Source organism: Rhinopithecus bieti, unplaced genomic scaffold (assembly GCF_001698545.2).
Source record: "Rhinopithecus bieti isolate Rb0 unplaced genomic scaffold, ASM169854v2 scaffold_13029, whole genome shotgun sequence".
NCBI lineage: Eukaryota > Metazoa > Chordata > Mammalia > Primates > Cercopithecidae > Rhinopithecus > Rhinopithecus bieti.
This window is the reverse complement of record NW_016807982.1, coordinates 1,307,717-1,329,933: the sequence shown is the minus strand read 5'-3', so window position 1 is coordinate 1,329,933 and position 22,217 is coordinate 1,307,717. Positions and strand designations below refer to the sequence as shown.

Sequence of the window (22,217 nt, the reverse complement as noted above, 5' to 3'; positions counted from 1 at the left end):
GCCTAATGTAAGGTCAATTTTGTAATAGTCCACGGGCACCTGTAAAGAAGGTTGCATTCCTTGTTTGAAGACTACACAGTTTCATATAATATACACACTCATAATATTTTCAGATCCTTTTTATCTTGATCCTGATTTCAGGTTAGTATATTTTATTTTGTCTCTTTTCATGCTTTGAGAATAAAGTATTATAACTGTCATATCTTTATTTTGGAATGGGCTCATTATCCATGTTTTAAATATGATACTTGGTTTTTATTTTAGGTCTCTATCAAGACTATTGCAAACTCTCTTTGTTTGGTAACAACACCAAAAGAAAAACACAATAAAAGAGGGGTCTTCAACAAGCCCCTTTTATTTATTTTTTTTTTTATTTTTTTATTTTTTTTTTTGAGACGGGGTCTTGCTCTGTCGCCCGGGCTGGAGTGCAGTGGCCGGATCTCAGCTCACTGCAAGCTCCGCCTCCCGGGTTCACGCCATTCTCCTGCCTCAGCCTCCCGAGTAGCTGGGACTACAGGCGCCCGCCAGGTCGCCCGGCTAGTTTTTTGTATTTTAGTAGAGATGGGGTTTCACCATGTTAGCCAGGATGGTCTTGATCTCCTGACCTTGTGATCCGCCCGTCTCAGCCTCCCAAAGTGCTGGGATTACAGGCTTGAGCCACCGCGCCCGGCCAACAAGCCCCTTTTATTTTCTACTCAAGCTCATGTTAAAAATAACCTAATGTTACGCACAGTAATTACACATCTACTTGTTAATAAGTTTCCCACCTTTATTATTTGTCAACAATCTGAAACTTCTGACTTAAAAGTTTAGTCAAGGTCAAGATCCATGAGCACAGCCTGGTCACTACTCTGAAGGAGGAAGGTGCCTGATCTCCCTCTTTTAACCTGGGTGATTGATGGTGATGAGATCCAATTACAACTTTTTTTTAAATCCCTCATTTGAGACACTGAGGAGCAGGCTCTTCCTATTCTCTTACAGAAATATTACAATACAACATGCGTACATAATTTTCCAGAGCAACAAAGATTAGATCTTTGTAGAATAACGCACACTTCCTCTTCCTGCCCTTGTTGCAACAGGTCTGAGTACTCTCTTGAGATGGAAGACAGCTTTATAAGGCCACATTCTTGTTCTAAGAGTGTCAGTTTATCAGCCCTGTCTCCTTCCAGGTATAATAAGAAATGTCTCTTGGTAGCTGTCCAGAAAACTCTTGGCATAAGAAAAGGATCATCCAAGAGTCAGGTGTAATATAATATCCACGGATCTGATATTAATATTAAAATTCTTTTTTTTTGTTCACATTTGCCTCCACCAGTAGTTCTCAAACCCTGACTGCAATTTGGGATCACCTGGGGAACTTTTTAAAATCGGTGATTCCCTGAGCCCAGTCCACCAATTAAATAGGAATATTTGAGACTTGTATTGATAAATTACAACACTCTACTAATGTAAAGCCTGAGCTATCTTGGCCTATTCCTTTACTTTTGAGTATTCACAGTCACTTTCTCTTAGCTGTGTGTTTTGCCCCAAAGAGAGGGTTATATATTACTAGGAGATTAACCTGTATACATTTGTTGTCGTAAATGATGTTTTATCTTTTTTAAAGCATCTTATATTACAACACCCCTACCCCATGCTTCCTTGTTGTTTCCTTTGAATTTCTTTTTTCCTCCCTAAACTGACTGCTTTGCTTTTTCCCCTTTGGTAATTTTGAAGATAAGCTATTTCATATTCTATTACTAATTATACCTAACATCTTTAAAAGCATGCTCCAACCTATATTTCTCTAATTAACTACAGAAACTACAAAACAGGATTTCTCGCAAGATGAGCAAATTAGCATATCTCCTTGCTCCAACTTTACTCTTTGTGTCAGTATAATCTGGAATATTCTACCCTGAGGTTAGGCAGGAATAACGTCTTATATTTTCTGTTTCAAGGAATATTTGTCACACTTGCATTTCATTTTATAACTATGTTTACAGAAATTATTTAAATTCATGACCATATTGCTTTATTTGCTCATTGTCAATCTTTGTTTATGCTTTTTGTTAACCATAACTTTATCCTACTTGAGTTTGTTGTTTAAATTCATCTCTAGGTTGGATAGGAGACATCTTTGAGTGGATGTGAATAGGACTTTTTTGAGGCCTTTGATATTTAAGAGCAGCTTTCTGTTGCCTCTGGCTGTTTAACAGCTTGGCTCATTCATACCCTTTTCCACTGTAAATTATTTTGGGGCACATCTGTACTATGTCTAAGATAAATACATGAAGGGTTATGAAGGGTTACAGCACAGTATTTTTCTCTGTTTTCCAGAGTTGACACAGGTATCCATCTATTAATATTTGTACAGACTTTGGTCAATCTATTGGTTGAGGTTTGGAGTGGGATGGGGTTATGAGGCCCACATGTTCATGTCACCTTCTTTCAGAATGGTTTCAACCATTAGGTACTCATTGATTCATTCAGCAAATATTGGTTGAGCACCTACGATGTGCCAGGCATTGTGGGAGCCACTAGGGAGTCAGCAGAATCAGATGAGATTTCTGCTCTCATGAAAGATCTGTGTATGTGTTGGGGAGAGGGAGGGACTGACCATCAACAGCTAAACATGTAAACAAGATAATTTTAGAGAATGATAAGCACAGCTATCATATATAGCTGCTCAAATTCCAAAATGGTGCCCCTGGAGCTTTGCAACATGGCAATCCTGGTAAAAGGTTCTAGAGAAAAAATAATACACTGATAGAGTGATGGAGAGGGGGAGAGGGGCTCAGGCCTTCTTAATTAAATACTCCTCTGCAGCAAATTTATTTGCTCACATACTCACAATACCCCTGACCATCTTCCCTCTGAAACTGTAGCACCTTTCTTTGTCTTCATCTGCCTTGGACTTGCTCAGCAGGCCCTGTGATTTGCCCCCTCTGTCTTCAAGGTCTTTGCCTTTCAGTTTTGATCCCTCATTATTTGCATTATGTTCCCAACTGAACTCCCACAAAGCTGGAGATAAGATGGCTGTGTGGGGGCATCCATGTCCAGCCTAGAGACCCCCAATTCAGTGCTAATGTAATATTTCAGGTTGACAGATGAATCTTCAGCAGATTCAAGGAACACCTTCTAAGACTCCACGGTCACATAGGCCCAGTGGGAAGTGTTATTATCATACTGAGAGACAGCACTGGGGAGTTAGTAAGAACTTGGTCTCTAGAATCAGGCTCATTGATTTGACCTTGGCGCTACCATTTACTGGCCCTGCATTACTTAACCTCTCTGTGCCTCAGTGTCTTCATCTTTAAATGGGGTTAATAACAATACCTACCTCGTAGTGTTATAGTGACAGTTACATTGATTAATTGATGAAAGTGCTTAGAATGGTGTCTACTCTTGGTAAGCCCTCAATAATCTATAATAATAATTGCCATTAACTAGATCTTCCATTACCTAAAAGCTTTTCCATGTCCTTCTCTCCCCTTGGCTCGAATTCTTCTATACTTAAAATATACATGGACTACAGGGATGAGACCGAATGTGTCTTAGGAATCAGGCTTACTTTGCTGAATTGCATACAAGGGCTTTTACAGCTGCAGACTGGAAAAGAAATACTTCATGCAGAAAAAAAGAGGGAGCTGGGCAGAGTCAGGGAGAATCAGGACTAAACTCATCACAAGGAGTCACCAATTTTTTTGTTTTATGTTTTTTCCCCCTTTGGCAAACATGATTTTATTATTTTTCATCTTAGCATCATTACATTTAGTAAGTCTAATATTTTACTCACTTACATATCAATTTAATTAACACCAAACATCTATATAAATGTTATAAATGGACTTAAATGTTTATCCATATATGGAATTACCTTCTTCTTACTTGTATATATTAAAAGATGTTTAGAATGAAGCTACAGCATTTTTGCAATCAGCAAAATTAAATGTTGTTTCATTTTGAACGCCTATGACCCTGATACAGTTTTTATTCGGGGACTCATGTCCAGTCTTTATCCATATATAAACAAATATTTAATAGCTATAATCAAAAACATGCATATAATTTTATGATCTACAGCATTATTTAAAATTATGTTTAACATTCTTTCTACAGAGTCATATTTATCACTTTAATGATTGCACTCAAACTGCATCACATTAAAGGCTATAATTTACCTCACATTATTGGGCTGACATATAGTTTGTTCGCATTTTTCCTCTATAATAAAATTATGTCATTGTAAACATCTTTGGCTAGGTTGAATTAATTCCTAGAGATTACTGAGTCAGTCTTTGAGTAGTTTTGTGGCTCTGGTTAAGAACTTATATACTCCCTTCAAAAAGGATCATACCAGTTTTGCTCTGCAATTGGCAGTAAATGCATGTATCAGATTCCATGAAGCCTCAACAATACTGGATCGTATATTTTTTTCTATTGAAATGGACTGTGTTGTCATATTAATTCTATTTTCTTTCATATGAATCCTCTAAGCACTCTCTTTACTCATCTTGGTGATGTTCTTAGATAAAGATTCTAATTCAATATTGATACTTTTCCTGTGTCATAGGCATTGCAATTTTTTTCCATTTTATTATTTTCTTTTATAATTTTGCGTTAGTATTTGTTTGTTTTCTCATTTATAGCACTTTCTTTGCCTATTCTTATTCCAGAGTCTGCTAGTAGTTGGCATGAAAACAGCTTAAAATAAGGGTTTTTAGAAGGGAGGACCCTTAGGGTGAAATAGGGGAGAGAGAACAGGACGTGGATGGGGATCATAATGGACGCTGTCACCTCCCTCCCCCAGTTTCTTCAGAAGCTTTGGTCTCTGAAAGATGGTGCTCCTGGCATCTCTTCAGCATAGTGTGGTATCTTGGGGTTGTCAGAATCCCGTGGCACACCTATCATTTTCCCATCAAAAATGTTTGAAGGAGACAAATGGTCCTGGACTGTCTCCACCCGGTTACCGCCTGGGAAATTAGCATCGCTGTGTCATTAAGCAGTGTCCTTTTCTTCTGCTGCAAACCCAGCTGAGAGAGGTCAGGGACTGTGACTCTACACTTAGGCTTGAGTTACGGCTTTGCCCCACCCAAGGGACCCAAAGCGTGAGGACACTGCCTAGGTGAGCGTGCTGACCAGGGGAGAAGGACCAAGAGAAGACCAGTTCTGCCATGTCTGCCTTTTGCCAAAGGGGCCCTATCCATTGCTAAGTCCAGCATGGAGCCCAGCATGTCTCCTCGCCTGGAGCTCAGAACCCAGCCAGTCCAGCCCAACCCTTGTGCCACTCTTTCTTTCTATTGCTTTTTAGACTAAGATGTTCCCCCTGCCAGCCCTCAGTGGCTTAGGCAGAATGTTGGCGACGCTTACTGACCTCCACTGCTCTTCTCTTGCAGTCTCCTGCTTCTTCAACTTCACCAGCCCATCTGGGATTGTCCTGTCTCCCAACTACCCAGAGGACTACGGCAACCACCTCCACTGCGTCTGGCTCATCCTGGCCAGGCCTGAGAGCCGCATCCACCTGGCCTTCAACGACATTGACGTGGAGCCTCAGTTTGATTTCCTGGTCATCAAGGATGGGGCCACCGCCGAGGCGCCCGTCCTGGGCACCTTCTCAGGAAACCAGCTTCCCTCCTCCATCACAAGCAGTGGCCACGTGGCCCGTCTCGAGTTCCAGACTGACCACTCCACAGGGAAGAGGGGCTTCAACATCACCTTTACCAGTGAGTCCTCCCTCTGTCACCAGCTGGCCCTCCCTCTGAATGTCTGCCTCTGAAGATGATTGAAGGTGCTCCCATGGAGGGAGGAGGGGATGTGGATGGGGTAGTTCCCAGAGCATTGCAGGGCTGCAGTGCCCAGGCATGGAGCTCCCAGCATGACCAAGAAAGGGCATAAAGCACTGGCTGCCAGGCAGGGTGCTCTTTTCTGGAAGTCCCTCTCTGAAGGGCATTTATCTCCCATAGTTGTGATATATAATGTAAAAGGAGCCTGGAACCTCATTTTTGCCCCAACCTTCTCCATCCTACAAGACCCAGCCAGAACTAGGGAGAGTCCAAGAGAAAGAAAGTCTCTATCATTCTCATTCATTCCTGATGCCCTCTCTGAGGTGCTCTCCCAAAACCCTGAATGCCTGCCTGCTGCTGACCTCTGCATTCCGGGCAGGGCTGCTCACTTTGCTTTGCCCAGTTCCCATTCCTATAGTCAAATCAGAATCACAGCTTTGGAGCAACACTTCTGTTGGGCTCCCAGACTTATTGGGGACAACTCTTAGGGAATTTCCTCATAGCCCCTCTCAGGGCCATCATCTGAAAGTTGCCACCTCCAGTTTCAATCCTGGGCCCCTTCCCTAGAAGCAGCCTAAACTCTGCAGTGATTATTTTTATTTCTGTATCTCATGGTTACAGAGGGGGTTGGGGGGCGGCAGAAGCTTGGAGACTAGAAATAGCAAGTCACCAAAGATAGCAAGAAGTGGTTATCAGGTCATAAGAAGCTATAAATCCAATGGACTTGGCTGATGACAGACAGTCAAGTGTGGCTGGAGGTGGGTCCATCTGAGCAATTAACTAGATCCTTTCCCAGAGGCTGCTTGTGAAGGGCAAGTCGCCAGTGCAAGCTGTGCCCCATGCCCACAAACGCATACTGATCTCCCAACCCCCATTCCCACTCTTGGCATAAAGGCCTTGCCTCCGTTTTCCACCTATCTCTGGAGTCCAGTTGGACTGAAGACATTAGGTGCTACCTGGTGGGCCATTTGGGATCCCCAGCCAGGTAAAGCCCATTCCATACTCCTCACCACTCTTCTTTAGGACACAATGAACCTTCTCAGGGCATGTCTCCTCCAGGGGATTCCTGTTTCATCCCCTGTGGGCAGGGAGAAGCAGGGTGAGAGCCTAGTTCTGTCTTTCCTAACCTTCCTAGTCTAGCACTGACCATGCTGCTTCATACTACAAAGGGGCGAGCATGCATTCCTTATCTTTATATCCCTCGGCCCAGCACAGGGCCTGGTGTGTGCTAAGGATCAACAAATGTTTACGGAATGGAAGGATCCATGAATGAGTAAATGCTTTTTCTTGCCCTGGCGGAGTGAAAAGAACAGGAATAAGAGGTATCCTGGGGAGCACACTTATCCAGGATGGTGAGGGCCGAGAACTCTAGGTTTGCAGCAGGTGTAGAAACTGAGCGGGAACTTGGGAGAGGAGGCAGCTGGTGGCCCAGGGGCTGAGCTTCATCTTGAGAGCAGCAGACTAATCTGAGGATAGCTCTTACTCGTATTTCTTTCCAAGGTTTCTCTACCATTGTAAAAATGATACACACCCAATATGTAAATACTCAAAAAACGGGACAGGTCAAAGGAGAGATGTTAACCACCACCCAAAATCCCCCCAGCCAGAAATGATCCTTGCCAACAATTTATGGATGCTATTACAGGTATCAGATAGTTTTCATGCATTTATACAAATAGACAGTTGGATGGATTGATAGAATTTTTAAGAATCTGGGTCGCATCCTAGACCTGCTGAATTAGAATCACTAAAGGGATGGGGCCCCAGAATCTACATTTTTGGTAGGCTTCTGAGGCAATCTGGATGCAGTCAATGAAACAATCATCCATGGCCAAGTGTCAGGGAATTAGTGTAGTCTCTCCCACAGGACTTTAATCTCCTCCTACATCCCGACTGATGATCACTGAGGCTGAGATTGAATTTGCCCAGTGTCAGGGAGCTTGCCGCCTCAGACAGCTCTCTCCACAGCTAGCAGGCACTCCACAGCTAGCAGGCACATCTGTGTCCCTGTAACAAGGATCAGTGATCCTACCTCCACCCCTAGAACTCCTGGGAACAAGGCTAATTCTTCTTCCACATGGAACATAATGAACAACGGTGACAGTAGCTGCCATTTATTGAGCGCCTACTATGGGCTGAACCTGGTGCTGAGCACTCAACAGTCATCACTGGAAGCCTCACAACAAAAGCTCCATAAAACAAGATCTACCCCTTTCACATGCCAGAAAACTGAGGTTTGGAAAGGTACACAGGGAGAAGTGGGTCCTTGACTCACAGCTTTTGCTCCCAGATGTTGGAAATAGCTCCATATTCCTGCTTTGTGCATTTGCATGTGTGTGTGTACATGCATGTCTGTGTTCATATGTGGGTGTGTGTATCTGTGCCTGCGTGTGTATGACTGATGGGTTTGAAAGAAAAATGCCTGGACTTCTAGGCCCCAGGCATCACTTTTTTTTCCCACACCACATTTCTAAATGTCAGGGTGACTTCATGGTCATAGTTTTCAACGAAGAAAGGTTGGGAGACTCAAGTCTGGGCTGACCTAGGCGTTCAAATGGAAGGGTATTGGACACTCAGCTGAAGCCTTGCATGGGATCATCACAGTCATTTCCACATCAGAGACTCCCTTACTTCATCTGCAATGGGAAGGGTCAGGTTTGCAGGCCTCTTGCCTCTAGCAAGATCCAACAGTCTCCAGGGTCACTGCTGTTTCTGAATGTGCAAGTGTTTCTATCACTAGGGAATTTCAGAGGCCTAGAAATTTTTTTTTCAAGTGGCCTTAGATCCTGGTCTCCACTGGAAAGTTGCCATCCTCAGAACAACAGGGGTGCAAATAGAGCCTGGCTTCAGAGACATTTAGTGAGAGAACTGTGACACCCCTTCTGGAGGAAGGCAGGGAACGTGCTTGGTAGAGACTGAGCAGGAAAGAGTATCTTCCCGTGCAGAGGAGGGAAGAAGGAAGGGAACTCATCTTCAATTAGCACTTAAAATCTGTCATGTGCTGCACCAAACACTCGCCACTCTCATATTCACATCAACTTTCATTTTATTTCTATCTCAGAATGACCCTGCAGGTGAAGGATGATCTCCATATTATCAATCAGGAAACTAAGGCTCATCAGGATTGCATAAGTTGTCCAGGACCATGTAACGAATAAGAGGCAAAGCATGATTAAAACTGCAGCGTTCTGACTCTGTCCTCTCTCCACTCTTTGCATTATCAATTGCCTGGGTAGAGTGAGAGGCAGCCTTGTCAATAGGCAAGGAAATAAAGGAAATAGCTTCAGACAGGGTTAATTCTAGGGCACCTCCTTTATGATGCTTAGAGTCTATTAGCATCACAGGATTGAGAGTCCGGCTCACCTCAGGCAGAAATGATCCCATAACTGTCTGAAGTTAGGGAAATGTGGAATGGATTTGACATTGAGGAGACAGATCAGCTCATTAACCACACTGAGCCTCAGTTTCTTCATTTGTAAAGTAGGGTAACAAGATCCACTTCATAGAATCCTTATATGATGTAAGTGAGCTAACGGCAGAAACACTTAGCTTACTGCCTGATCTATAAATGTCCATTAGAATGCAGTGGTGGGATTAGGTGCTCGGGAAGGCAGGAAATCAAGTTTAATGAGCACCTGCTTGATGGCCAGGTCCTAGGATGTCTAGCTCTCCCTCCAACCTGGCAAGTTCTTGGGGAGGTGGTGGAGTTCTAGGGTTTACCATCCCAAGGAAGCTTGTTTTCTTTGAGGATTCTTCTCTACTCCAGCAGTGTCTGATCTTTTCCTTGAACTCCATCTACACAGCCTTCCGACACAATGAGTGCCCGGATCCTGGCGTTCCAGTAAATGGTAAACGGTTTGGGGACAGCCTCCAGCTGGGCAGCTCCATCTCCTTCCTCTGCGATGAAGGTTTCCTTGGGACTCAGGGCTCAGAGACCATCACCTGTGTCCTGAAGGAGGGCAGTGTGGTCTGGAACAGCGCTGTGCTGCGGTGTGAAGGTATGTGCCTGCAGGCTGGGGGCAGCAGCTGTTGTCAGCCAGAGAGGCTGGGGAGGGGGAACAAGAAGCCCAGGCCATGGTGGTTCCTTTCTGTATTTGTCCTTGCTCTTCTCCTGGGACTGAGGGCCACTCTCTCACCCTCATGATGGAATAACGGGGGCTTCATAAGGACACTGTGCACAGGAATTTAAATCATAAACAGAGATTAGAGAAAGAGCTCTGGACGTCAGGCATCAAAAGCACCTCTTCTTTCAAATGAGAACTCTCTCAATATCACGGCCATTAAGAGCCCTGTTTCCAGCTCCTGCCCAGGGGAGCTCCAGCAGCCCGAAGTAGCATTGGCAGTGCTGCGAGTTTTCAGGTCTTTCAAGGTGCCTACCACTCTTCCCTTCTCCACATGTTAATTTTCCCCAATTCCCTGGGATGTCTCCCAGTCTCGGCCTTTGTGCCCTGTTAAATGCTGACTTGATATCCTCATGGTCAATCTCCAGGAGACTCAGGGCCAACCAACCAGAAGAAACACACCTTGCAGCAAGCACACGGCTTATGATGGCAGCTCCTCAGCCCTGCCTCGCCACACAAGACAGTTTTTGACTCAATTTGCAAGACCAGCCATCTGTTCCACCAAACTACAAACATTTAAAATACAGATAAAGCTTCTTGAGGCAGGAGTCAGGTTAAATTTATGTACCAAGCATGGTGTACCAAGCATTTGTGCACCAGGCAAATTTGTGTGCCAAGCATTGTGTACCAACCATGGTGGCTGGCACAGAATAGGTACTTAATAAATATTTGTGAATAATGGATGAATAGTGAGTATCCCAAGGGCCCCTTGGGGAAACTGACAGTGTCCAAGGAGACGAAGGATGTGATTCTCTCCTTTTAGGAGGCAGAAACCTTCTTCCTCACATTTCATGTAATAGAAAGAGGATAGAGACTTAAGAGACCTCTTGGCTTACCCAATTCCTAAACTCAAATCTGGGCATCGTGGCCATGAACAGGAAGGACAGGAGAATGAATAAGGGAGTATGCCTGAGAGAGAGTATTACCCAGAGCTTACAGATGGGTGGGTGGGAGACGAAGGACCACTGAGAACACTGGAGGTGGCAAGGGGTCCAGGTGGGCATTTGAGTGAGAGGGGCCCAGGCTGGGATCCTGGCAATTCACTTTTCCCCTTGAGCCTTTGTATTTTCCAGCTGGAAAAAAAAAGAGGGATAATGATAATTATCAGATGTGTATGAGTAGGCAGTCCTGGTATAAAAAAAGTCCTCATAAGCTGCGCCCTCACTGTCATGTACACTCCATGAGGTTAGGGTGTCTTCCTCGGCCTCATATTCCCACAGCTGGCGTGTTGTTTGACACTTGGTAGATGCTCAATCAATACTGGTTGATGAATCACTGAATGAATGAATGAATGAATGGCCTTTTAACTAGGCTAGAGCCTCCCTAATGAGAATCATATACATGAAATGCCTCCAGAGCCCCGACTCTCACCAGACCGCCTGCTGTCTCCACCCTGCAACATATCATCCAAGCCACCCTCGGGAAGTGACTTGACCTCTCTGTGCCTCAGTTGCCCCACTGTAAAATGCAGGTCGATAATGGGAACCCCCTTGCAGAGTTGTCTTGAGCATGCGCAGTTCTTGGAGCAGTGCCTGGTGAGAGGTAGCACTCAATAAGTGTTGACCATCAGCGTTAACTTGATTTTAACTATTTGTTCATTGGACCAATCAGATCAGTATTTGCTCCACTTTGGAGGATCAAGTGGTACATTTCCATCCTCCCAGGAACTTGCCCCAACCGTGACATGAATAGACATTTCTTTCTGACTTCCAAGCTTCCCACAGTGTGGTCTATACAACCTCATCTGCCATTCTTCCCCAGTGCAATCAGCACTTTTGGAAAGAACGGAAGCTGTGGAGTTAGAGAAACAACACGAAACTCAGTTGCCATGCTTCCCAGCTGTAGAACTAGCAGGCTTAGGTTAAGTAACTAGACCTAGACCTCAGGTCCCTCATTGGCAACAGAGGAATAAGTATGTATATCTGATGGAGTAATTTGCTGGTGGAACAGGTCACTGTACAAAGCATCCATGCAGAACCCAGTCTGGAGGGTTGTCAATCAGTGGTCTTTCACCTTCCTACAGCCCAGCCCCCTCATTTTCCCTCGCACTCATTGACCACTTATAATGTCTTTAGTTTTCATTGTGTTGGTTCATTTCTCTGAGATCTTCCCTGCTGTCTCTGGCTCACCTGATCTCTTCCTTCTCCTAATTTCTATTATTTTTCATGGGCCACCACTACTGGACCACTCTCTTGGATACTGGTTCTTACCATTATTACATTTACCAGTTCCACAGGCCTTGGTTCTGTCTCCCCACCAAGATTGTGAGCAGTCTCAGGGCAGAAGGCCAGATTCCCATTGCCCCTGAACCTGCAGGGACTTAGTCCCAAATGAGTTGACCCCTCTGAGGAGCCCTCAGGACTTACTAACTGCACAATCCTCCTGTCCACCCCCCACCCTCCTGAATCAAGTGCTCCTAGACTTTAGCTCTGCGATGCATTGAAACTCTCAAGACCATGTATGAACACGTGAGATAATTTGACCTTTGTTAATGGATCTTCAAGTGGCTCACTATTTCATAAGCAAGGTCTTCATTTTAAAGTTAAAAAGGTCTTGTTCATTCTATCCCTGGAGGGGGAAAAGCTGTAGGGTTGGGGCAGTAGACCCCAGAAGTAAGGGACAGACTATTGGAGACCCTGACCCCAGGGAGAGCCTGCTCGGTTTTCTCAGAGTGATGGGCATTTGATGCCAGCATGGTTTTCGGGGATCTAGGGAGTACCACGTCAGCCAGAGTGTGACAGCCTGATGCCACTTAGGGTGGCTGAATCCCAGCCTTAAAATCTTAAGACGAGCTGGCTAAATAAGCCCCTGGGAACCTTTCCCTTCTTGGCTCCTCTCCCTCCTTTTGTCTGAGCCTTGGTAGAGCTCTGCTTTGCAATCAGCATCTTTGTCTTTTCCGTTTTTTTCTAGTTTTGTTTTTGATTAAGTATCCCCACCTTGTGGACAATTAAATGCAGAAGTTAATGGTCTTTTAGAAAATCTTTTAATATATGCTAAGAGCCACTTAGCTTTTGAGAGGCTATAATAGGACAAGAGAGACGATGGCGTCTCCTAAATTTAGAAAGAAGGATGATTATCTGGAGGATCTAAAGCAGGGGTCGGCAAACTTTTTCTTAAAGGGCCAGCTAGGAAGTATTTTCGACTGTGTGGGCTCTAACTCTACTGTCCTAATGCAACAGCAGCCTTAGACAATACAGAAGCAAACGGGCTCGAGTGACCAAGTCTGTGATCTTGAGTTCACAGGACATAGGAGTCCCTTATGTTTAAAATCAGAAATTTCCAAAGAAAGACTTCTGGGTAGTGAAGGCAGCTACACCGGAGTACCTGCCTGCCTTTCTCTCCCCTACACTTACCTCTTCCTTGACTCTTTTAAGGAAAAATAATCAGACCCCACTAGGATAAGTGTCTGACAGAGTCGCCTCATTTCAACCTTGCACCAGTCTAGGAAATAGATGTCGTTATTATCCCTCCTTGGGCACAGAGAGGTTAAGGCACCTGCCTAGGATCTTCCCAGCTTGTAAGTGACGGAGCCAGAATTCAAATCCAGACTCTTGGCTACCCTGTTACTGCATTTTTTCTTGAATTATATCACTGGAGAGAATATGGTTTCCAACACATCTATGAAAGACTTAAAAGCATCTCCAAATAGAATGAAAAGCAGGATTTCTACTTTCCACATCCCCGTAGAAAATTAAAAGGAAACATATTGCCTAATGCATAAGACACAGAAGACAGGACATCACATGGAAATGTCGGAAATTGACAGCATGAAACAGAATGACAGCAGTAAGACAAACATATCAGTTATGATAATAAAGATAATTAAACTCCCTATTAAAAGACAAAGAGCTGAGCTTTAAGAATATTCTGCTTACAAGAAATACACACACAAAAGATAAATTATCTACAGTGAGTGTGCACTTTCTTCTTTCTTTTTTTTTTTTTTTTTTTTTTTGAGATGGAGTCTTGCTCTGTCGTCCAGGCTGGAGTGCAGTGGCGTGATCTTGGCTCACTGCAGCCTCCGCCTCCTGCGTTCAAGTGATTCTCCTTCCTCAGCCTCCCGAGTAGCTAGGACTACAGGTGTATGCCACCATGCCCAGCTAATTTTTGTATTCTTAGTAGAGATGGGGTTTCGCTATGTTGGCCAGACTGGTCTCAAACTCCTGACCTCATGATCTGCCAGCCTCGGCCTCCCAAAGTGTGGGCATTACAGGCCTGAGCCACCACACCTGGCCCCTGTATTTTCATTTTTTAATTTTTAAAGAAATACTTGGAGGATTGCTTGGGCCTGGGAATTAGAGGCTACAGTGGGCTATGATTGTACCACTGCACTCCAGCCTGGGCGACAGAGCTAGACTCTGTCAAATAAATAAATAAAGGAATACTTGGTGGTTGTAAAAATTTCAAACAATGCACAAGTGCAATACAGCTCAAAGTAAAAATGCTCACTTCCCAATCCCACTCCCCAGAGGAAAATGGTTTAACAGTTTGGTATAAACACATCCACATTTATTCTCTATCTACACCAAATGGGTTACTTTTAAAATCAGGAAAAAAGCAAGTCCTGTAATAAAGAAAGAAGGTCAGTTCTCCTCATGACCACAAAGAAATCTAAGTGGTGGTGGTAGCTCATTTAGGCATCTAAAGAAGAACTGTAAGGGCAGTTATTGGGTTTCTAGCAATCTCTCATTTAATCTTCTTGCCATTCTTGTGAGAAAGATGTAATTATGCTTTATCCATGAGAATCCGGAAAAACAGTGAGGTGAGTTGACTTTCCCAAAATCACCCAGCTAGTAATCATTGAGCACGTACTATGCGCCAAATACCAGGCCAATTGCTTTACATCTATATTAGTCCATTCTCACATTGCTATGAAGAAATAGACCCAAGACTGGGTAATTTATAAAGGAATGAGGTTTAATTGACTCACAGTTTCACATTGCTGGGGAGGCCTCAGGAAACTTACAATCATGGTGAAAAGCAAAAAGAGAAACAGGCACCTTCTTCACAGGCATCAGGACAGAGTGAGTGCAAGCAGGGGAAATGCCAGATGCTTATAAAACCATCAAATCTCCTGCGACTTGCTATCATGAGAGCAGCATGGGGGATACTGCCCCTATGATCCGATTACCTCCACCTGGTCCCGCCCTTGACATGCAGGGATTATGGGAATTACAATTCGAGGGGAGACTTGAGTGGGGACACAGAGCCTAACCATATCAACATCCACTGCCCCACTGAATCTTCATGACAACCTCATGAAGGAGGTATTGTTATCCTCACTTCACAAATGAAGAAACTGTAGCTCAAAATGGTTACATAACTTGCTTAAGACCACAGCTAAGTGAATGAGAGAGTCAAGGTTCAAATCCAGATATTCTGATTCCAGAATTATCACTTTTAACCTCCAAGTGAGGTCTGAGTCCAAGTTCATTCTGCTTGTATTCTACCACAAAACAGTGGAAGACAGGTGGTGAGGGGCACAGGTGGGTAGTGGGGGGGCAGGGCTGGAGAGTAGGAGGTCACACTTCCAGCTGCAGGGCTGAGTAACTCCAGAGTCACTCTGATCAGAGGAAAGGACTTCCAACTACTTCTGGTCACTCACACTGGACAACTAGTCAACAAAACCTCTTTAGCAGCAGCCTACATTCCGTTACAGAAGCAGTGGTTGAGGTGGGCATTCCCATGTCCACCCATAGTGGTTAAAAATGCAGGCTGTGGAGCTGGACCGCCCAGGTTTAAATCCTGACCCTGCGACTTCCTAGTGTGTGTTCCTGGCCAGTCACCTAAGCTCTTTGTACCTCAGATATGTTCCCTCAGCTATGAAATGAAGCTAGTGTCTGTGCCCACCTTATAGGTGGCTGTGAAGACTAATTCACAGGGAAAGTGAAAGCATACATGAAGGTCAGCATCTGGCATGTTGTAGAGCTCAATGCTCAATGAGTATTTGTTCTTTGTATTCTATTCTGTCACCATTCCCTATTCCTCTTTGCCTTGCACCACTTTAGCATCAAGGTCAGGAGAAGTGGCTTATCCCTCACAGGGGACAGCAACCCCTCATTAGAAGCTCAGTGTATCAGTCAGCCTGGGCTGCTATAACACAGTGCCACAGACTGAGTGACTTAAACAACAGAAATTTATTTTCTCACAGCTCTGAAAGCTGGAAGTTCAAGATCAAGGTACTGGAAGGGTTGGTTTCTCCTGAAGCTTCTCTCCTTGGCTTGCAGATGCCCATTTCCTCTCTGTGTTCTCACATGGCCTGTTTCCTGTGCACGTGCACCCAGGGTATCATCCTCTTATAATGAGGACACCAGTCCTACTGGACTAGGGCTCTATCCTCATGACCTCATTTAACCTTATTTACCTCCTGAAAGGCTCTCTCTCCAAATGCAGTCACATTGGTGGCTAGGGTTTCAACCTATACATTTGGGGAGGACACAATTCCATCCATAATACCCAGTATCCTTACCTATCAACCAGTATTCCATTCCTTCAACAAATATTGAGCATCTGGTGAGTACCAGGTGCTGGGACAGGCACAGAATCCCTCTTTTGTCTTATTACTGAGCTCTTCTCCCTATTCAAGGGAGGATCCCCCCTTTTTTTTTTCCTTCTTTTCTTTGTATGTGTGTATGCATGTGCACGCACACAGGCATGTGTGTGTTTCCCTGTTTTTGCCTTCACCTTGTTTAAATGAAAAACTTCAAACCCATACCAAAACAGAGAGAATAGTATAATGAACCCGCATGTACCTATCAGTCAACTTCAACAATTATAAACTCATGGCCTATTTTGTTTCCATTTAGACCCCCACCCATTCCCCCCACCACCACCCTGCTGGTTCTGGGATTATTTTGCAGCAAATTTCAGGCATCACACTTCATCTATAACATTTTAGTAATGTGTTTCCAACAGATGAAACTAACTCTTTAAAACATAACCACATTGCTATCATTTTAAAAAACTAAAAACAATTACTCAATACAGTCAAATTTTCATGATTGGCTAATACGTTCTTTGATAGTATTTTTAAGTCAGTATCCTTGTTAGCTTCATACATTATAATTGGCTGATATGTCTCAAGTCTTTTCTAATCTATAGATGTCTACTCCCCACCCCCTTGAGATTTTTTTTGTTGTTGCAGAACTTGGGTCTTTTATCCAGAGATAAATGAGAATTATTCAGAATGAGAAGTCTCCTGCATTCGGAATTTTGCCAGTTGCTTCCGTGGGAGGTTGTTTAACATGATTGTCTCTCTTTTATGTTTCCTTTAATTGGCGGTAAGATCTAGAAACTTAATCAGATTGAGCTTCCATTTTTTTAGCCAGAATATCTTGTAGGCAATGTCTCCAACAGAATCATATAATATTTGGGTATCTCTCTGTTGGGGTCATTAGGAACCATTAATGATCAGAGCCTAGGGATTACAAAATGGTAACATGCTATCATTTATTTTTTCATAAACTGAAATGCTATACTTAAAGAAAACTTGTCTTCATCAACTATTTGGTTACTCTGAGATGTAGTTTGTAAAGGAAAAGCAAGGAAATAATTATTTGTATTTACCTGTTTTCATATTAATGAGTTGATTCCCTAACACCTTCCAAAGTTGCACATTTTTAAATATCATTACAATCCAAACATATTTTATGTATTTAAATCCACTGCAGTTTGTTCTAATTAATGCTCAAATTGTGTCACTGGCTAGTGGGAGCCTTTTGAAGTTGGCCTAACATCATCTTGGATGATTTCTGTCTCTGACCTAGAATCAGTTATTTCTCCTAGAAGCCCTGGTTCCTTTTAGTGAAAACTGATATTTAAAATGTGGGTAGTAGGGGTACTTTTTATTATTGACTTGGTTCCTGTTTCTAAGCCTTTTCAATGAACACAGCTAGAAAGTACTTTTTAAAAGAAAATTCATCATGGGTTTATTTCATTTCCAATGTAAAAACACTTTTACTTAACTTCTTTAATATCATATCCATATCTTCTTTCACTCTTGCTGAAAATCCCAGTCCCCAACACCATTAATATAATTTCGCAATTCATAGCACAACTTCAAAATCACTGAGTTAACACCCTTATTTCCCATGTACACTCTATGGCAGACACCTAAACAATATTGTCCTTTCTGATACATTTTCTTTACTGCAACTTGAGTGATCTTGCTAAAATGCACAGCAAATATCCTTGATTCCCAGGTTGTTCTTTGCTCACTAAATTGTAAGATGAATCTAAATCCCGTGCAGTGATACTTGAGAGTCATTGTTACGTGCTCCCTGTCTGTCTCTCCCATCCCATCTTTCAATATTCTGTCCCAGGTACCTTCATTTGTAAGAGTCGCAAAGCAGTAATACCAGTAACTACCAACAATCATATAATTACTGAAAATAGTTTAAGGGGTTTTTGTTTGTTTGTTTGTTTCTATATCCCACTAAGGTAGGCTATCAAATCACTGTGTTTTAAAATCTCTTTTACTAGTTTCTTCATGTAGGATTATGCCACCAACTAACCTAGTATTGCATTTATGTATTTCACTCTGCTTCTGAGTTTTTAGAAATTGTTTATCAGTTTATTGATTTGCTTAATCTTTCATTTTAATTATTTAAAATATTTATAGTTCCAAAGTTAAATATATTAAAAAAGTATATTCTGAGAAAGCCTAGCTTCTATCCCTATCTTCTCTACCCTGTTCCCTCCATCCTTCTGTGAATAATCTTTTTAGTTTTTGGTTTACCCTTTCATTGATTGTTAATGAGTGAATATGTGTGTATGCCTCTACCTCTTTCTTAGATAAAGAGAATCATACTATACCTATTATTCTCTACCATGCTTTTATTCACTTAACAACATAGTCTGGAAACCACTCCATGACATTACATAGAATATCCCTCATTCTTGTTTTATAGCTGCATAAATAGTCCATTTTGTTGATTACCCTAGTTTATTCAGTTAGATCTGTACCACTGAACATTTGGGCTGTTTCCATGCATTTGCTATCACAAATAGTGCCACCTTGCATAATAGAGGAAAGCACACAGGCTTGCACGTTCATCAGCAAGGTACTAGAATCCTTGGTTTCTCACGGCCTCATTTGTCATTAAACTTTGGATTTTGCCTATCTGATGGATGAGAAATAATATTTCACTGTGCTTTTAATATATATTTTTCTTTTTAAGAGTGAGGTTGATCATCTTTTCAAATGTGAAAGAGACATTGCATTTAAGAATCCTCCCCTCCAAATCCCTTCCAGGCAACTACCACTCTGCAATATGAAGATGAACAACAGAGAAAGTGAAGGACAGAATGAATAGAGAGGTCACTGGACAATCACAGGTGCACAGGAAGAGATTAACTAGCCAAACTAATGAAGCAACACAACAGAGAAAGAAAACAAAGTGGTGACCGCCAAAGGAAGGGATTGAATTTCCCTCTCTGGAGATTGCAGATGGGGTTTCATTGATGTGTATGCACTGAGTGGAGAGTGTCCTAGACAGGCAATGGAGACTTCATGATCTATAGCTCCCCAGGAAGTAAATGAGGAGATCACAGTCCAACAACCAGAGAGGCTGGGCCTGTGCTGAGATGGAGCCAAGAAAGAGTCCCTCCTCACTGCTGAGATGCAAACCTGTATTGTAACAATGGGATGTAGCAATAGGCACACCCCTCCCCACCTCCAAGGTCTCACGTATCCACCAGAGAAGTAGAAGAAAGCATTAGTAGTTGCAGTGAGATGGATGGATGGGTTTTGAAAACAGGTTACCCAGAAATTGACGATACACATATACAATTTACTCTCCCAATGTTTGATATAGCTCTATGTAATTATTTAGTTTCTCTAAGCCTCAATTTACTGAAAATGGGGTAATAATCCCCGCCTATAAAATGAGGTTAATAATAGTATGTGCCATTTAGCGTGGCTGTTGTCACAAGGATAATCCACATTAAACCCTGACACGTAGTAAGTTATCGGTACACATGAGCTTATTACTGTCGGCTGTGGTTGTAGCACTATTATGTGTCACAGGGGGATTTAGAGACAGAAGTCTTGAGATTCAATCTCAGCTCTAATTTCATTAGCTCTGTGTCCTTGATCTAGTCTCTTAACCTACTTGGCCTTAGTTTTCTTCTCTATAAAATAGGGATAATAACTTCATAAATATATGCATTTAAATAAGATAACACATGTGTAGCAATTAGCATAGTAAGTCATCAGTAAGAGTTGACTACTACTACCCTTATTATAATCTTCTTTGTTAATTAAACTTCCTAATATAAGTTTCTATTAAGAATACTTGACAACTATTTTAGATAATTCTCGAAGATTATAGCATTAAAAAAAGAAGATTGGGTATATTAGACTATATTTATGAAACTGATTGCCTGTAGAAATCTACAAAACTTTGCAAAGAGAGAAGTGCTATGTAGCTCTTTATTCCTCCCCATTCTTGTTCGGGGAATTTTTGGCATCTGATAGCTCCATAGTAAGAGAGTACAAAGGAGCAGAGGTTCCTTTGACATGGGAGGCGGCTTAGCTTAACATCTCTGGATTTACGCTGTCTTGCCTAGGTCTGAATCCAAGCTCTGCAACTTGCCAACCCAAGGCTAGTTACTCAACCTCCATAAGCCTCAGCTTTCCTAGGAGGTAATAATAGCACTAGCCTCACAGGGGATTTTGTTTTGCAAAGAGTGAACATGATTACGTATGTACGCTCAGTGCCTGATGTGGAGTTAGCCCCCAGTCAATGGCAGTGGTGATGGCAGTGACAGAAGCAGTAGTAGTGGATGTCATCATCATCCTCATCATCAGCCTTGTGGAGGTGTGCTAGTCTTAGTGGGCTAGGCCACATGGTGTCAACTTCCAACCTCCACATCCCAGCGGCTTAAAAATCAGGAGCTTATTTCTGACACAGACCACTGAAGCTACATATTTAACATGGGTCATCAGGGATGTCTGCTCCTTAGAGTCACTTAGGGGCCTAGATAGATGGGACTTCCCTCTTGACACTTGCTTCCACAATTACCACTTGCTTCCACAATTACCAAGGCAGGAAAAGGAAACTGTGCAAGTCACACAAGCAGAGAGGCTGGGCCTGTGCTGAGATGGAGCCAAGAAAGAGTCCCTCCTCACTGCTGAGATGCAAACCTGTATTGTAACAATGGGATGTAGCAATAGGCACACCCTTCCCCACTTCCAAGGTCTCACGTGTCCACCAGAGAAATAGAGGAAAGCACACAGGCTTGTAAAGTTTCCACAGAGACATGATGTACAGCACTTCTGCTCTCATTTTATTGGTCACAGCAGTCACATGGCCTTGCATAACTTCAAAAGGGGTGGGCAATGAAATCCAATCATGTGCCCTTGAAAGAGGAATAGCTCTAATGACTACCTTAGGGGCTGAGGGTCTGGTTGCAGGAAGAGACACGGGTGGTAGGAAAGAGGCAGCTGAGAGTGGGGAAGCCCAGGATGGGACACATGGGCAGAGGCATAAATAACAGGGTTTGCAAGACCAGAGACAGCCAGCAGCTGTGCCTAGGCCTCCCAATGTCCTGTGGCATTCCCTGCCTTGGACTGTATTCATTCATCCTGTTATTAACTCATTTATTCATCCAACCAGCAATCATTGAGGAAGAACTGCGTGCCAAGCACCATGCTAAATGCTGGGGATACCCAGTTGTGTAACACAATTAACACATCCCATGCCCTCCTGGAGTTTACAGTGAAGCAGGAAGTACTGGCGCCCTGAGCTGAGCATCTGAATTGTAGGGTCCTGGGGTTCTGACCCTCTCCAGGGCCAGATGTGAGGAGGTTGGCTGGATCTATGCCCCTGCCTCAGGCCTGACAATTGAGTGAGGAACAAAGGAAAAACACAGTGTGGCCCAAATATTAGCTGTACTTCAGCCCTTCTAGAATGACAAAGGGACTCTGCTTAAGGGATTCTTTTCATTTCTCCCCTCTGGCCTTTAATAACAGCCCGCATGATATAACTGGACCTACCCATGAAGGTCCCAGTAGACAAAACTCACAGTTTACAGTTTATGTAATTTTCCATAAAAACAAAAAGAATACTTGTTGCCTGACACATTGTATAGAGAGATTTTCTGCTTGTTTACTCATTTATCTCCGAAGAAAGCTGCTTCTCTTCCTTCTGTCCCCCCAGCTCCCTGCGGTGGTCACCTGACTTCGCCCAGCGGCACCATCCTCTCTCCGGGCTGGCCTGGCTTCTACAAGGATGCCTTGAGCTGTGCCTGGGTGATTGAGGCCCAGCCAGGCTACCCCATCAAAATCACCTTCGACAGGTGCTTGTGACCACAGCCTTGGGGGAGA

The 22,217-nt window shown here is 43.2% G+C and overlaps 1 protein-coding gene across 1 annotated transcript in view; it reads left to right on the top strand.

The window, feature by feature from the left end:
• Nucleotides 1-22,217, top strand: part of CSMD2 (CUB and Sushi multiple domains 2) — a gene marked incomplete at its 3' end in the record, with an annotated part of 670,449 nt that overhangs the window by 446,950 nt on the left and 201,282 nt on the right. The window contains 3 exon segments of the mRNA XM_017884421.1: nt 5,382-5,708; nt 9,572-9,766; nt 22,051-22,189. Of these exon segments, the coding sequence (XP_017739910.1) occupies nt 5,382-5,708; nt 9,572-9,766; nt 22,051-22,189 (661 nt within the window).